General features: G+C 47.4%; 1 protein-coding gene across 1 annotated transcript in view; it reads right to left on the reverse strand.

Moving 5' to 3' along the window:
• NECAB2 (N-terminal EF-hand calcium binding protein 2) overlaps positions 1-17,384 on the reverse strand; it is a 74,675-nt gene extending 57,291 nt beyond the window's left edge. Inside the window, exons 1-2 of the mRNA XM_086758028.1 lie at positions 17,151-17,384; positions 8,144-8,168 (exon numbers count right to left, since the gene is read on the reverse strand). Coding sequence (XP_086614154.1) covers positions 8,144-8,168; positions 17,151-17,351 — 226 coding nt within the window. The 5' untranslated portion in view covers positions 17,352-17,384. The remainder of the gene's footprint in view (positions 1-8,143; positions 8,169-17,150) is intronic.
• Between the last annotated feature and the right edge of the window lie 903 nt (positions 17,385-18,287).

Consider the following 18,287-nt stretch of genomic DNA (forward strand, 5'->3'; position numbering starts at 1 on the left):
TCAGGCTCCATCACACAGACACACAAAAGCGGCTGTTGAGGTATCTGACTGTCTTTGATATTCAAATCTATTCATCATCAACGCAGAAATGCCAGGAAGCCTTGAAGGTTACAGCAGTTATTCACTTTCATCATGGGTTCTGCTCAGCAGCTGAATTTTTGAGAGAGAGTGGAGAGAAAGGCTTGGAGCCACAAGAAGGGAGGGTGCTGGGCAGGGAGGGCGGCCAGGACCTGCCAGCACAGCCCCGGGGTGGATTGGCACACAAATATGCTTTACAGTCACAGGGCAGCAAGTACTGTAGCCCAGCAAGTATGCCTGAAGAAGGACAAATATTGGGTGATGATGATTTTTTAATTTTTTCCTTTGACTCTGGCTTGATATCCTAGCTGTGGGTTTTACAGCAAAAGGGCAAGGACACAGATGATGGCCACCAACACCGCAATGATTTGTACCTTCAATAAAGAGGAAAGGGCACTCTGCATGATACCAGTTAGGCACCTGAGCTATCAGATACCAGTTGAAGTGTCGGCAAGCCAGCTGCATGGAAGGCCAAGCACTCCGTTTAAATACAGCAACTGTCCCAGCTGTGGACAACCCCCAATCCACCTCCCTGCACTATGATTGCTGCATAGCTGTCAGCCTTTAGCACATGAGGATGCAGCTGTTCATGAAGTCCTGATCCTCAATCCAAGGTCTGCTCTGCAGAATTAAGGTGGTCCAGCCAAAAAAGTATAAAAAAGCCCCTTGATTTTAACATGCATTTGCCAACAAGAAGTGACATGAGAAGAGAAACAGACCCTAAAAGCTCTCAGCTCTTCACTTCTGCTGCACACAGTGTGCAGCAGTTACCTTCATGTCTCTGCTGAAAGAAAAAAAAAAATTAAAAAAAAGTAGCTCTGAAAGGGCACAAGTGGCTGAGATGTGCCCTCTCAAGCTAGTCAATGATGAAAACCAAGTCCTAAGGTCATAGGGCTGAAGGGTGGACAAAAGTACTGGACACATCTAGTGATAGCCTATAGAGCATGGCCAGCAACCACCTTTCACAATTTCTGCATTGTCTCACAATCCATCATCTGGTTCATAGGTTTGCTTACTATTTCAGGAACAGCATGTCCTGACTTAAACAGATGTCATCTCTTCAAAACCACGTGCTGCTAACTTTGCAAGGACTTGGAAGGATAACTGCATGTACAACAGAGAGAGGGAGGAAATTATACAGGAGTACAAATAACTGAAAACAGGGCCAAACATTTTCCTTGTAAATTAAGGTTATTAAGCAGTTTTCGAAGGTGCTTTTTGATTGTCACATGAAATCTAGACCAATCTAACCACAAATATTTATTTATTTATTTTAAAAGACAAATACTGTTACACTGGTCGTCTGGTCATGGAATAATCTACTAGATTTACCCGTACTGAGAAAACCCATACCCATACCGAGAAAACCCAATTCATCACTGCTTTTTTCCATGTATATATGGGCAGCTGCTAATAATGTTTTTGTTATGCAAGAATTATAAATATTCTCACTTAGAGGTAATGATTTAATTTGAACACACCAGTGAGATGTGAGTAGCTCAAGGTTTTCCCTGTGCGTGAGGAGCAGTAGCCACGCAGAAGGTAATCACCCAGGTCTGGAAGACAAGTGGCTTTTGATGAGCAGTAGCCCATTACCACAGGGACTGTGAGGCTCCTGGGAGCTCTCAGTAAAAGTATAATTTCAAAATAGGGGCACAGCCGTGGAAGGAAGAGTTCTGCATGCAACAGGAGGCTTGTTAGATGTTTGTTGTTTTTTTTTTATTCAGATACATAACAGGGAGGTATCACGGCCCTGGCCTGGCATCTTTTTAAGATCTGACAAAGCACCCGAAGCTGCGATGTCTTTTCTTTTCTTCTGTGATGCCTTGGGTGCCATATTATTGAGGTCCCAGCTGCTTACTACCATTCAAGTCCTGTGCAAGTGTATTTTCCAAAAGGGCCTCGAATTGATGAGGGAAGGTGTGGAGATAAGTACTTTGAGTCTTAAAACCACCTTGTGGACAATTACCATGTGGGATTTAACGCTGGGATATGCACACCTTTACTTAGAAAGAATAACAGCATCAGTCTCCTTTTACGGGCTCCTAAGTGGCTAACAGGTATCTGTGCGCACCTATTTAAAGGACAAGCACTACCGGGATAGGAACGGGCACCATTCTATTGCCCTCGATGGCTCTTCACCAAGAAGCCCTTTCCAACCATGCACTCACGCTGCGCTCGCGCTTCCTTTTCCCCTTTGTCAGCTCTGCTACGTCCCCTGCAGGCCTTCAGCTGATCATCCAGATCAGCTAAAAAACAAAAACTCCCCTCTGCATTTGCACTCCAGATCTCTGTGCTAAATTTATAAGTTAAATGAGTTTAATTAATGTTCACACTTCATTGCAACAGCAGAAGCTATCCAAGGCAGCAGGGGCTGAACAGCTTCGTTCCCATCCACACCTTCCCTAGATCTGATGAACTCAAGGGAGAAGGGCAACCTTTTGGGCCAGTTCTGGATGCAGAAGTCACAAGGACAGCAGCAACAGGAAGGTGCCAAGTTAACTTAATCACGATACTCATTCATCCCTGGTCACCATCCAGTGAAATACTGCACCACCGCCAGCTCCCCCTGCCAACTCTGCCACACAGAATTTTTGGCACGTTTTCTTTTGCATCTCTCCTCTTCCACGGCAGAGATCCAGAGGGATCACCTAACCCCGAGCGCCCAGCAAGCCAGCCCCATGGATGGAGCAGCCCAACGGCCATTTCCACAAACAAGATGTAGTAATTAGGGCAAAAACTCAAAACTAAACCACTTAGTTACACTCAAGACATGGGAGTTGGGTAGTCGAAGTGACTGGAGATTTCAAGATAACAAGACTCCAGTTTTCAGAACGCGACATTTCTATATTGAATCGTTAGCAATTAGGCTGTTCTGTCAAAATAAAACCGTCCTAGTCTTTCAAAGAGAATCCTGGGCTATTTAACTTATAATTGATGAACAGCTTTCTAATGAGAGGATTAAAGTACACAGTAGATAATTCAGATGATTGACAGCTCTGCTTCACCAGCCTAAACCAAGATGCTTCTGTTTTCCTACCACATGCCAATTAAATGATTAAGTATTGTTTACTGGGACTGGGAGGATTACAAGACAGTAGGTGGATTTATTAGCAGAGAAAGGAAAAACACTCCTACACTGGAGAAAAAGATTATTTTGAATGATTAACAGCCATGCCCCTGCAAAGCACGACGAGAGCGAGCCGAGTTACTCACTGTCAGAAGGTAACACGCCAGCCCTTCTCCCTTTTTCGGACCATTTGCCAGTTTACCCAGCTATCTCCAGGGTGCGCATCATTGCAAGGTGTGCTGCCCAGAACATTTGCTGGGTTTATTGTTATTGATGGGGAAAAGGTTGAGGACTTAACCCACCTTAGAGACAGAATCTCACTTGTCTGGGGCAGGAGAGCAAGATGTCTTTTAACGAGGAAGAGCTGCTTTGTTAGCCGTCTCTCAGTACATGTAGGCATGGAATCAAATCACCTTAATACAAAGTACCTGAACATGGCAGGGACAATGATGTGTTTTCACATCTTGGGCCAAGAACATCCAATTTTACATGAAGTAACAATTTATGCCAAGGAGTTTTAGAAGGAAGGGGAGGAGGGAGAAGCTCTTGAATTCACACAATCAGACTCCGTAGTTACTGTGTCTGAACCAGCCATGTTGCTTTAGCACCATACGTGCCATTTTTACCAGCTGAGAGGAAAAAACAAAACAAAACAAAACAAAACCAACACACCCAGATGCTGAAAAGATTTCCAAATTTATGACCCCTTGGCTGTAGGAAGCTGCGCGTTAAACAGACGATTCCTTAAGCTCACAATCCCTCCTTGATCTCTTAGGTGACCCTTTAATAATCTGATCTCTGGAAGGCAGAGGTTAAATGAGATGTTCTAGTTAAACTAGATGGCAAGAGCTGAAGTTTTCTTCAGATCTCCTCCTCAATTTCCTACACAGGTCTATAAGAGAGGCTTTATCACAGCCGAGGAAAAAGAGAGTTACCAGTTCTGGTAAAGCTGCCAGCACTCCCTGCCCCAGGAGCTCTCTTCCCCAGTATGGCACCAGCACACAGCGCCGGATAATGACTTGTCTCAGCTGGTTAATTAAAAAGAGCAAAGTCCCTGCCAGACAAGAACCTCTGCAGGTGTGGAGACAGCAGAAGCCTGTTAACAGAGTGAAATATTTTGGGAACCTGCAAGCTTGTGTTTTCAGCAGCCTGGCCAGGGCTCAGGGACCCTTCCTGGGATTCTGACAAAAATCGATAAAGCGTCAGATTTTCATTTTTCAGCAGAGAGCTGGGTAAAGCACACAGGCTGCCTGCGGCGAGACATGAAAGCAGCAGGCTGATGCTTCCACTGTTCCTCTGAGCTGTACCAGGTACAGCCATGAAGACACTAAATTTCAACAAATCGGTAAATTAAAGGCCAGGATATCAAAGAGAAAATTGCAAAAAGAAGAGTCCCCAGGGATTTTAAACACAAAGATATTACCTCTGGCTCTGGAAACCTCTGAGCCACAGCTTGCGGGGAGCTGTACAATGGGAAATATTCCTGCACATCTCCTGCGGCAGCTGCCGAGAGCCACGGGGAGCTGGAGGGGCTGCTGTGGGGAGCAGCCCTGACCCCAAAAGCCTGGGGAGGAACACACTGAGCTAATGATGAAGAGTGGCAGACTCTGCTGTCAAGAGTTAAGCAGATATGAGTGGCTGCTGAAGCTGGCCACCACAACCAGCAGATGTTGCCTCAAGAAAAAAGCAGCATCTGGAAAAATATAGGGGAAAACAATTGCAGGACATACAGTCCTTCAGAAGGCAGCCCCAAGATCACAGAGACAACTCGAGTCAGTGGGACTGGAAAGCAGCTGCACTGACGCATGCTTGGCCACCTCGCCTTGCAGGAACCAGCATGGGGATAGAGCTGCTTTAGAGACAACTTTCTTCAGAGAACATCTGGCCTTTATTAAGAGAGCCAGCTGTGGCACCTCTTCTGCTCAGGGGTGTTGGCCTCCTCATGCCCCTGCAAGCCCAGCGCTCAGACCAGCTGCGTCCTGGCAGCGACAGCTCTCACCCTCGGCAGGCCAAATTCTTGCCCAGCACCATCTTCAACAATGAACCACCAATTTAACCACCAGACACGGGGTAGGGCTTGTCCTGCTGGTGCATGTCTGTACCACCCCAAGCTGATTACGGGTCCTGACAAGCCAGTCCATCCCCTTTGCCCCCAATGCATCAACAGCTACAGGGTGGCAGACACGCCACTGGCAAACCACACTCGTTTTAACATTTTGTGACCTAGGTAAGAGCTCCTCCAATTCTCCCAATCCGTGCAAGCATCCTTGTTTGAATTTTAATTGGGATACTACTGGTTATCATGGAATAACGACGTTGAGACAAACAGTATCCAGGGGAACACCTGCAAAGGGGTGAACACCTTCTCATCTCTGCACAGCACAGCCAACCAAAGAGAGCACTCATCCATGAGCGATGCTCCCCATGGGCACTATGTTATGGGGTCCCTGGTCCCCAGGAAGGTACATCTGCTGGGCAGGACAGCAGCTCCATGGAGAGGTGTTTGGGTGCCCAGGGTGGCCAAGGAACACCCCAAGGACAACTCTGGGGTATTGTTCCCTGCTTCTTTGCTCAAATCCAAGCTCCCTCTGGTCAGATGAGCAGGACAGGAAAATGCTTTTAAGTGTCACACTGTACCCAAGCCACTTGCTGTCTTCCCGTCCATGTGCAGTGGAGTGATCCTGCCTGTTATCTGCATGGATCACTTGCTGGAGCCTTACAGAGCGGGGAACATACAGGGAAAAGACTATGGAGGAGCTGGGCAGATTTTTCCCAGGGTGAGGGGCAGAGGTAAAAACAACAGGTTTGCTCTTGCTGATGGAAGCACCTTGTTTGGCCTGTACCTGTTATTCATGCTAGAGCACTAAAGGAGCGTTTGCCCGTTATCAGTAACAAAGCGCAAGGTTTGAATGGATTTCAACAACGGCAATTTCAATTCCAGCAAAAGTCATTAGCTTTCCAAAGGTATGTCTCTCTTCTCAGAGAGCCATTATCCGAACAGACCAAGGGGGCCCAATGGCTCATCATTTCCCCAAGTTACCACCCACGCCACACAGATTCATGGCCTGCCACTGGCACCTAACAAATACACCAAGAGAGTTGTCCCTGTGGCAAGAACTGCACTAAAATTTAACCCCCATGACCTTGTGACGTGGCGAAACCACCAAAATGACAGCTTTGCCCTCTTGGCTGGGTTGGAAAAACATATCTGTCCGCCCCTGGCATGCGGCAGCTCCTTCCATCGTGCTGCGGTGAGCCAAAGCTTCAAGAGCAACTTCTGAGCTGCTCTGCTCACCCATCCTAGAAAAGCATTAATATTGCCACAACAGCCAAGACAAGATTTTGTGCTTCAAGTTCCGATTCTTCAGCCCCATCGCAGCTGTTACAAATTTAATTGAGACTGAAACAAAAGCGCAGCATCATTTGACAGAGCTCAAAAAGCAGTCACTGGAAACAACGACATCAAGACCAGGACCTTAAAGTGAATCCTTTCAAGCTTTGTTCAGCAGAGTAACATTTGTTATTGAAAAGGAAAAAAAAAAAAAAAAAAAAAGAAAAATCACTGCTTTGGATTTTGGCTGCCCTACGCAGAGGCTGTAATGGAAATTGAAGTTGGCTGCGGCAGGAGAGAGGCTAAACACGAGTTTAACAAGGAACAGTTTCACTGGCTGAAGTTTGGAGCGGCATTTTCAACTTCAAACGGAGATAGGAATAACTAAGCACAGATTTTAGCCCAGTATCTGCCTATCACCAGGCTTCTGACGGAGAGCAAGTGGCAGGTAAGGCTTCATCACAAGCTGGCAACCTCGACATTCAGCTCCACGGGGCAGGCACACCAGCCAGCAGAAAGCAAGCAGGCAGCATCTCTCAATATTTCATCAGACAAAACCTTCAGGTCTCCAATTATGCAACAATTAAGTGCTCAGGAAGCTGTGAAGTACGACAGCCTGGGTGTCAAGAGCACAAATTCATTTTTCCCTGTAAGCGGCGCTCGGGTGCCCAGTCCCGACGCCAGCGCCCCAGCACTCCCCTTCCGCCGCACAACTGCTCCGCTTGTCTAAGCAACAAATTTCAGTGTCTTATTACAGTGTCAGCTGCTATAATAAAATGCCTGCTTTAACAGGGCATTTACTGCTTGTATGCCAGCCAGCTCACAGCAGCCCTCACGGCCTTGCCCAGGAGCAGTGAGCATATGAATCTACAAGCTCTTGCAGAAAGCGGGTAGGGAAAAACGAAAAACTCTCCCCTGTGCTCCTCTGCACAACCCTCCTGTGTGTCTCTCTGCAAACAAACACCGTTTTGATGCATGTTTAATTTTCTTCTTGTACAACAGGGAAAGAATAGAGACTAGCTCTTGGGATTTTAGCAAGGAGCTAAAATTAAATTGCGTTTCAGGGTGGAGAGAGATCCTGGGATTGAACCCATTGCCTCTTTTTTTCCCATAACTATGTTATCTGACAGCAGGGCAGCTCTCTCCTTTCAGGATCCCAAGTTATTTAACGAGGACCTCTGTGTTATGCCCCATCTGAGGACAAGACCAGGCTCAGTGAAGCTGTTCAGCTTACTACAGGCGCAGACCGAAAGCACACATCAATCAATTCATGTTGCTCCTTGATGCATGTGTCCAGTCCTTCAGAATCCAAACTACTAATATTCACAGACTAGGTCTGTTCTGCAAAGCTGTTCCAAGATTATAGAGAGGTGGATCCTCACTTATCACTTAGCTGCAACTTATTTTTATGGGGTTTTTTTTTTGTGAAATTGCCCCAAATCTGGTGGATCTTGCCATGCCAACTTGCACACTAGCATCACATCTGCTCTAACAATATCTAAGTCAAAGAAACGACAAAACCCGTTCTGACGCTTATAGACTGTGTCAGCATCAGACCCAGTAAATTGAAGGACATTTAAACAGTTAGATGTTACTGTCAGGAAAAAATACAATACTGACAAAAGTTCAATCAAGAAATGAGAAATGTGAGTGTACAGACTTACCATTTTTGTCAGCTCTTCTGAAAATCTAGAATTGAAAAAGAGAAAGAAATATTTTTACTATGTTTAACTTGAAAAGGTGAAGCCCTTAGCACCAGGACAACGTTCAACCCCATGCACAGGGCAGGACCACACGCTCCAGCCCCCCAGGAGCCAATTTAGGCGCTTTACTGAGCTCACCCTTCCCCAGACTCAGCCCATCACCCTTAAACCCACACGATGGACAACCACGGCCAGGGCAGATCATCCACATAGTTGCCTTTATTATAGCTACTGGAAAAGGAGGCAGCTAGCAAAATAAAGACAATGCAAAATGCTTCCAGCAGTTCCAGCATCTCCTTCGCAGAAGAAAGCCAAAAACGTGGATCCAACACAAGAACAATACCCGCTAAAAAAAACCTGCAACAGCCGTGCAGCCAGCCCAGCCAATTTCTCTAGCATCGGTAATATCTCTTAAACGAAGTTTCACAGTTCTGCACCTCTGAAACAAATTATTTACAATACTTTTTTTTTTTTTTTAAAGCAAGTTTCCTGCGTGGGAAGGAGATTATATTTAGACTTAAAACTACAGAGTGGTGGAACGGCCCACAGAGAGGAATCAGATAGCCCTTTCAGAAGAAAAAAAAATTGCAATAACGTGTAGTGCAATAGAATTTGCCAGGGAGAAAGACAGCAGAAACGGCTGCTATTTTTCTGACTCATATGAGGAATAGTCCCCTGACACAAGGCAATTAATAGCAAAAGGCTTGGGCAAGGGTTGAAGTCTTAATCGGTTCCTGCTAAAAATGGCTGCTAGCACAGGTTTGGCCATAAATTAACAAAAAATTAACGTGGTCATAAACCGAGCAGAAAAGGGAAAACATTCTCATTGTCTCTTCAGACCTGACCCTATTAATTTGAGCAAGAGCAGAGATTTTGGCTGCACAAAGAAACTTCTCTGGGGAGGGAATAAAAGCACCAGCAGGACAGATCAGAGTCAGCTGTAAAATAGAATATCTTATTTTCTGGGTCATAAAATCATTAAAAAAAAAAAAATCAGAAGAGAAACTGCTGCACAAAACAAGAAACCCAAGAGATAAACTGAATAGCAGAATGTACTATTTAAGTGAATATGGCTTAATTAAGGAGCATTAATCATTCTTTCGCCCAGAGTTCTTCCTAGGCTGCATAGGGGAAAGTGAAAGCTGGACTTTCTGGTGTTCTGCAGCAGAGGCAAACACCCTCTATCTAAGCCAAACCCAAATGGTGGGAGTCACTGAGGCCCAGCTTCACGAGAAGAGGGTGATAAACACCCTAAAAGGATTAATGACTTGTGACCGCTTCAAAACTCCTGCCTGTCCCTATAATCATGGACTTCACTGAGGTTAAATGTGTGTTTGAAGGGCTGGCCAGTCATGGCTTGTCTATGAGAGGAAAGAATAAAGCCAGGCAGGACAAGCAGGACCCTGGCAAATCCTGGGGCTTTGGCACATCACCCACTTGTGCACAATATGCCCTGCCCAGAGTATGAAATATTCTTTTTTTCCTGGCTTGGACATCCCAGCTCCTCACTCCCCATGAACAGATCCAGCTGAGGCACTTTTCTCTGTAGATGTCGATTATTTCTGGGTTGGTTTTTTGGGTTTGGTTTTTTGTTTTTTTTTTTTTTCTGTTTCATGGCCACATCCTTCTATTACTGTTCCCACTGCTTTGAAACAAAGACGTTACGTTAAGCCTAACACAGAAGCAGCGATGTCTATTTTAAGGTCCTGTGGGAGATCGCCACCACGCTATGCACAATTGTCAGAGGGAGCACGGAAAGGCAAAGACAATGGGTAGAACGCAGCTTCAAGTGGGAGGAAGGCTCAGTAGGGCCTGTTGTAATATGATGAGTGGAAGCAGTTTTAAGACAGAGGAAGGTAGATTCAGATTAGATATTAGGAAAAAAATTTTAGGACGGTGGTGGAACACTGGAACAGGTTGCCCAGAGAGGTGGCAGGTGCCTCATCCCTGGAAACGCTCAAGGCGAAGTTGGACGGGGATCTGAGCAACCTGATCTGCTTGGAGATGTCCCTGCTCCTTGCAGGGGGGTTGGATTGGATGGCTTTAAAGGTCCCTTCCAACTCAAACCATTTCGTGATACTACGATGGAAAATCACATCAGCTGTGTTACCTACCAAGGTTTATTCTGCAGGACCAAGCTATTTAGCTTTTATTGCTAATGAGCAAGATTTATTCTTCCAACTTAATTGGACCCCCTAAAATCTGCACACACACACAAAAATTTAAAACAGGACACCTGGAGGGAAAGCAATTTAAGATAAAGTCATCTGTCAGCACAGGCAGGCAGTACATCAGGGTCTGAACACTGGAATGAGCATCAGGAGCTGATAAAGACATAATACACTCTGTGACAGCTTGGTAATGCTGCCAAAAGAGCTGCTTCTGTGAAGACCCAGGACTTATGCTCTAGCTCAGCAAACAGAGTGCTCTCACACACACACACCCAGAAGATGCCTTCCGTACATGTCTTGAATACATCGTTCCATCGCGTGAAGGACGTGGTATGCTTTCAGTGAGAGAAAGGCATAAGGTCTGGTGATGGGAGGGAAACCGCAGCCCCTCACACCTCCTCGAGGGACCAGTTGGGAAAACCCTGAGGGCAACTCAGCACCAGGCTCCCAGGGAGCTCAGGGAAAGGAAAGCTCCAACCAGCTCCAGGAAGAAGGGAATATAAGCAAGGATGCTGCATCATCTCCAGTACACAGGCTGCAAAGCTGGTCCGCCCCGTGCTCGCTCTCTGCAGGCTTGCAGTAACTCCATCGCTGCTATTCTTAGCAGCAGAGTTGCTTAGATTTAGCCAAGGCAGCAGACCAGCAGGTCAGCAAAAGCAGAGGTGATGAAATATTGATGGAGAAACACTCTTTCCTACCAGGCCCTCGGCAGCGATTGGCTTCCTGCGCCTCCACCTCAGCCGAGGGCTGTCCCCAGCGGCTGAGGGCTCCGCAAAGCGGGAGCTGGCAGCACCACAAAGCCTGAGCAGGGATGCTCTTTCTGCTCCATCACCCCCAGTTCTCCAACAGTCAGGGAAACGTGCTGCTTTCAGATGGGAAACGAGAAATTATCCAGTCCAAAAAGTACTACAGCAACCATCTCCCCCATCAGCTACGCTTCGCACGGTGAGCCTGCAGGATGCCCACAATATGGGCCAGATTATCCCATTTTATAGGATTTACCCAGGCAATGCATGCAGTTGCTGTCTGCAGCATACTTGTTCCATTTACCAGGTGTTTAGATTAATACAAAAATCTATTTTATTTAGAGCAAGGAGCCTCTGTCAAGATTTCCAATAGCTTTTTAAAAAATGTACATTTTTGCTGTACTCTCAAATGGCTACTACAGATATTTGGCTGTTAGAAGTAAGCAATTCAAAACACCAGTTGGTAATAATAAACTTGAAAAAAAATTGTGGTTTCAAACTTAAACATTCAGTTCTGCCTTCTCAAAGCTCCTGGATGAGAATGTGCGACACTGGAGGCTGCTTAAGGAAGGTTTTCTCGGCAATTTTATTAAATTCACACAAGCATTCCCCTAACAAGCCTAAGAATTATTGCAGAGTTTGTAGAGTTTATTATTGCTTCAGCAGGTTGATATGATGTTGGTTTAAAACAGAGTGCAACTGAGCTAGAGCTTTGTTTTCCATCATAATCTTGGTGCAGAACTGAGGACAAAAGAAAAAAAAAAAAACAACAAAAAACTAAGTCTCCTGGGTGAGGAAAGCCTATGGGTAAGAAAGTATCCAGATACACAGATATACATAAAACCACAATTAATCTGTTCACTGTGGTTCTTTTCACAATTAATCTGTTCCTGTGCTTCCTTTCTGTTCTTCTCCCTACAAGTCTTGACACCTCATTTGGAGCCAAGACAAGGTTTTCTATCAGGCACAGCCTTTAGCTCTCTAACTCAAGGTACCAGTAGGAATTTCCTCCCCTACAGCCTCTCAGCATTTCTCCTTCTGGTACCAACGCAAGAAAATAACGACTCAAAGCTTTGCCATTTTGGACTACATTGTTAGACATCATCAGGCTAACAACCTTTCTCCATGTAGGAGAAAGGTTTGCTTTTGGTGTTTCAGTAAGAAATAATGTCATTGGCATGGAAACATTGCCCCACCCAGAGCAGCTCCCCCTCCAAAACAAGGATGCTATGAAGCTCCAGGTCCCATGGCATTTTCCCCACTCTAAAGCAGATTATTTTTTTGTCTCCTTTCACTCTCACTTTCTGCTTAGACTTTACCTAGCTGTCCTAAGTAAAAGTTGCACAAGACAGGCAAGCATTGCAGTAGATGTTACCACCTTTGCAGCACTGGGAGTTACTTTTCCTTGAACACCGGCCCTAGGTGCAGCTTCATTTCAACCACCGCCTTACAGAGCTCTGAAGAGCAGAAGAGAAAGAATGAGCTTTTCTGTGTTATTATGTACCTTGTGGTGAGCAACCCCTGAACGCAGAGAGCCCAGCCAGCCCCTGTCCCTGCTTTCCAGCCATGCACTGCCAGCATGACATGAGGGGACGACCTCAAACCACGGCTGTCACATAGGGAGGATGAAGGAGGAAAAACAAAGAGCTTTTACAGCTCTTCTTCTTACAGCTCTTCAGAGAAGTGAGAAGGTAAAGAGGACACAAGAAGAGGAGTGAATCAACCTTAAAATAAATAAATAAATTTAAAAAAAAAAAGGCAGAAGGAAAAAGGTCAAAGCAGAAGGGGATCGATAAGGGATTCCTGTGGCTACGATAGCTTTGTTGGTTAGGGCTGCACTGGAAATTGCATCACTGAGAAAACAGTTGGAAAACAGTGCCAGCTCTTGGATCTACACTTGGAAATGCACCCTTGGCACAAATCAAATTATCTGTATCTTCTATCCAAACACCTCACTCAATCCCTTGTGGCTGAAGAAGCGTAAATCAGATTTGGGCATCTAAGAGAGGGTGCAAGAGGAGCCATAAGCAGTGGAGCTGGATTCAAAACGATCTTTTTGACCCTGTTGAAGGAGGAAAGAGGAAGACAAAGGTCAAAATTAGTTGTCAGCAAAAGACAGAGCAGATCAAAGAGCTTCATTTGACCTGAAATGAATGGCATTGCTTTCTTCAGGGGCTTTTAAAATAAAGCCAAAAAGCAATGCATTGAGTCACTACTGGCAAAGCCAGAAAGGGAGCAGGGATGCCACTGCCCCTCAGAGCACACAGTCCTGCACCAGGATGCTCACCCATACCTAAGGCTGGTCCTTATTTCAGACACCAAGCGGGAGCTGAGCTCTCTCAACAGGCTCTCCCTGCTGTGAACCAGATGGGGCACCTCAGCCTGCAGCCGTGGCGGCTGACCGGGCCTTGCACCGGGTGGAGTTCACACGTCTGCTGCCAACGCAGGCTTTTGACAGTGGCATAAAGGCAGGGAGAGATGAGTAAGGACAGTGGGTAAGTCAGTACTGAAGAACTCCCAGACAGCAATACTAGTCTAGACATGTCCCACGCCTTGGGAGCCATCCACATCAGCTCTGTTCTGCACGTGGACCCGTTCACACTCAGCAAACACGATCCGACACAGGCTCACCGCCACACGCGCTGTATTCTCCCTTTCACGAGTCTTGTGACGTTTGCGGATTTGTTCTGGACTGGAAATGCCACTGTCACCACACATGGATTTAAGCAGCATCATGACAGTTTCAGCTTCCTTTTAACAGAGAGATTTTGTCCTCGTGGGTGCAAAGAGAAGCCCAGAGCCTTTGGAAGGCATCTTCAAGCAGCCCAGAGGGCAGATAGAGAACGTAGCTTTACCACGGTCTCATGTCATAAGCAATGGCTAGACACCAGCTACCTACAGCACATGCTGCCCCCCCTGAGCATGTGGCTCTTGCAGACGGAGCAGCCACGTGCTATCCAGACCCAAACACCCAGAGGCAAATATCTGAGGACAAACACAGCCCCTTTGCTCAACCTCAACACCTTACACTGATTTGATTGACATTTTAAGAGCTGATCATTAAATGCAAATGTAAAATGATGTATTCCAGGTTCCTAGAATGACACATCACCTCCGCTTGATCTACCACCACCACTGAAGAGCATCTCTTGCTCCCTAGGTTTACTTGCTGCCTGTTTTAGGCAATGCTTAGGACTTAAATATCTTCTTCATTAGTTTGTTACCAGGGTTTAGTTAACCTGCAGTTTTAGCTATTTTTACACTTGGAAAACTGTGATTTTGAGCTGAAAAATAAACTTTATTCAACTTTTTTTTTTAATCCTTTACCTGAAATGGCACAAGCTAAATAAAAGTACTGAAACTAGCCCAAAGTCAAGATTCATCCTCCAACCAGCAGTAGCCAGGCTGATAGTAGAAGATATCCAGCTCCCTTGCTGTGTTTCGTTCTTCCTGAGCCCTGTTTTGCGCCATAACACTATGGTTTTGTTTCTCTGGTGGAAAGGGTTCATACTGACGCACCAGCCACCCTCACAGTCTGGAGCAGTCAGAACAAGCACGTTGGGGATGGTTGAGTCAAAAGAAGAGGAAGAAAAAATTACTAAGGCACCATTAGCATCAGAGCCACCTTACCTAATCCATAGCCAAAACCAAGCTTAACCCTCCTTCCCCAGCCCCCGATGAACTGCCTACCCAGCACACCAGCTCAGGCAAACGTGTTAGTTAAATATAAAATCTTCCAGGTCTTTTACTTCATTCCCACCCACCGAGGAGCCGCACTGCTGGGACTCACTGCTTCTCCAGCACATCCACATAACACACAAACGTGAATGAGTTAATTGAAAAATATGTTCTCATCCCCAAGGATTCAGTGGGATCCTTGTTACTTTCCTGCTAACGTGTAAAAAATTAATCTAAATGCGTGTTCCTACATTTAAACTCTTTGTATGAAAGTGGGGGTCTCACAGTGCACTTGACGAGCCTGTTACAGCAAAGCCACAGCTGCAATTGATGTTTCTGTTGTAACTGGAGAAAAAGGAGAGAAGCAAGCACTAAGGAAGGAGAAAAAAAAAAAATTAAAAAAAAAAAAATGAACAAACCCTCAAACCTTAAGTTTCCAGCATCTGTTTCTACTTTCAGCAGGTGAGAAAGGGCTCCCAGTCCCATTGTGAAAGGGAGAAAGGATCAGGAGCTGCACACCCAGCTCTATTGTATTTCCCACCAGTGAAGCCGTTCTGCAAGGTCAGGGCTCATTTTCTCAGCTCATATCTCAAAGTGGGAAAAAAAAATCCCAAACATTTAAAGATGGTAAAGTTGAACAGATAAGACACCATTTTGCTGGAAAAACAGTCCTAACTCAAGAGTCTCTTGTGCAAACTTAGCGTTGCTTCCCAACTACACTTATGTTCTGAAGCCCAGATTCCCAACTGTTGTAAAATTAAATTTAAAAAAAAAAAAAAAAGAAAAGAAAAGAAAAAGAAAACAGAAGAAAACAAACAACTTAAAAGACTTAAGGGTGTCAGTTGCTTTTGGTTTCCCCGTGAAGCAGCATTTCCTAGAGCCCACAGCTGCCCACCTGCAGCCCATTTCACCACACACGACCACCCATCAGCACTCTGCTCTCCAAGCCGCTTTTGGCCCTTCAGTATACACAGTCGAACCGGTTCACTCAGGAACAGAAATGCCTGTTAGCCCAGGGTGCTCAGAGACGTAATGAGTTTTGGACTCAGCAGCCCATGCCAGTGCCTACCAGGGATGTGGCAGAAGATTCAGCAAATTATTTAAAAAGGCAAGGGCTCACCTGAAGAGTTACTACTGCCTAACTCCGAGGAGGCTGGAGGAGAGTGAGAGTTATCCTTTACTACAGTCAATGCCCCAGCAGCTTGTTTTTGGTTTCACTACAGTTTTTTAGAGCTAGAAGATAGCAAAGCTGAGGATCTATGTTTAATTACTAGATGCTGCAGAAAGACTCTGTAATTACACCGTTTGCACTCTGGCTGATTCTGCTCCATTCTCCCAATTCATTTAAGTGGAAATAGCCTCCTTAGCTCCCTAATCAGAAAAATCTATAAATATTGCAGCCCAGGCACTAAGCACACCCTTGTCTGCCCAACCCATGCCTGGGTAAGGGAGCCCCCAGCCCCAGGCACTCGCAGGCATCCAGGACCACACTGCCCAGCTCCCACTGCACAGCCCCTCAGGGACTGGGGTACAGAACCCAGGTGCACCCCTGTGCCAAACTAGCCCAGGGCAACCCACGCTGCAAGACTGGGGTCTTTGCAGGACCTGGAGTCCCGTATCCCTACCTGGTCGAGTTAATACCAAGATTAAGGACCCTGAGTGCATCCCCATCCCAGCTGGTCCAGGGGATGCAGGACCTGGAGTGCACGCCCATGTCCAGCAAACCCAGGGGTGCAGGATCCTGACAAGGGGATAAAGGATACAGGCTGCACCCCCATGCCCAGCCAGTCCGAGACCCGGGACCGATGCGGGACCGAGGTGCACTTTATTGCCAGCTGTCCCAGGTGTGCAGGGCAAACGGATCCGGAAAAGGGGTTGCCAGGTCTGGGCAGTCCCCCGCCCAGCCAGTTCGGGAGACGCAGGACCTGGACTGCACCCCATCCCCAACCGGCCGGGGGTGCAGGACCCGCGGAATAACACCCTGACACCAAGCTGGTCGAGGGGTGTAGGATTCGGGGCGCACTCCCGCGCCCACGCAGCCTGGGGTTGCAGGACCCGGCCAAGCGGACAGAGGAGCTGGGCTGCAGCCTCTTGCCCAGCCGGTCCGGACCCGGGCACAGCAGCCCCACGGATGCAGAAACCGAGAAATAATGCCCATCCCCAGCTGGCTGGAGGGATGCGGGACACGGGCTGCGCGCCCACCCATCCCGCGCAAGGGGATACAAGCTCCAGGCTGCACCCTCCACGCCCACCCAGCCGGGGGTCGCAGGACCCGGGGTACAACCCGTCCCTAACCGATCCGGGGGATGCAGGACCCGAGGAAAAACCCGCAGCATCCGCCCACGCCCGCCCGCCCCCGGGGGGACCACTCACATCGAGGATGACGGAGGTACCCTTCCTCTGCGCGGCAGCGGTGGTGGCCGGGCTGAGCAGCCCCCTCTCGCCCACCCCCTTGTCTCCCATCCTGGCCAGCAGCCCGCGGAGCAGCCCCTCCAGCCCGCGCAGCGCCGGCGGCGGCTTCCGCAGCAGCCTCTGCACCCCGGCCCGGCAGGACCGCGCCGCCTGCTCGCACATCGCTCAGCCCGGCCTCATCCCGCGCCCGGGGGCTCCCCCCGCCCCCTCCTCCTCCTCCCACCGCCACACGGCGGGCGGGGGCGGGATCCAGGAGGCTGGTGATGTTGGGGGGTCGTGCCCCAAGAGCAAGGCGGGAGGGGGGGGCGCGGATTTTAGAGGTGGGGGTAAGTCACCCCGGTGGGTGCTACCTGCGGGCTGCCGCCCCCATACAGCCCCCCAGCTCCAACACAAAGCATCCTTTTAGGCGTTTTCTATCTTAAAAAAAAAAAAAAAAAAAAAAAAAAAAAGATTATTCTTCTCCCCTCTGCAGCCTCCCTATCCCCACAACACGTTTTCGCAGCTCTTTGTAAGAGCAGAAGAGAACAAATTTCCTGCTAGTAAATAAAACTTGCCCCTGGTCCCCTACCCCTTCTCCCAAAAACCCCTTTACGATGAACAGCCAGCGATTCCAGCTGGGGTATTGCAGCACTTGTGGCTACAGAGCTAATGACAGTGCTCAGCTGGACCAATATTGCTAATCCTGAATTCTGCATTCTGAGGATGTTCCTCTGGGATGCTCCCATGCTCACCTACATGGGTCAAGATCTAGACTTGCAGTAGGGGTAATAAGTCCTCTGGCCAAAGTGACGCTAAATCATTTCATCTCCCCTCCACACTTGAGGGGATGCTCCCAGTTCGAGTTCTAGAGAACTTCACGCCCCACAGGTGCCACGTCCCCACATTTGAATATCTCTGACACAGGAGCCAGCGAGCCCAGCACCCCTGTGCAAGCATTACACACTTCCCACACTGAGCCCTAGGCCTGGTCTCCAAACGAGGAACAGCATGATCATGCCAAAAGCCCTGACCAGCTGCTGTTTTAAGAGGTAAAAGAAAAAAAAAAAAAAAAAAAAGCAGCAATAAAGACTTTCTTTAAACAGAGCTTATATACTGCAG

This window comes from Chlamydotis macqueenii, chromosome 13, assembly GCF_036417535.1.
Source record: "Chlamydotis macqueenii isolate bChlMac1 chromosome 13, bChlMac1.mat, whole genome shotgun sequence".
NCBI lineage: Eukaryota > Metazoa > Chordata > Aves > Otidiformes > Otididae > Chlamydotis > Chlamydotis macqueenii.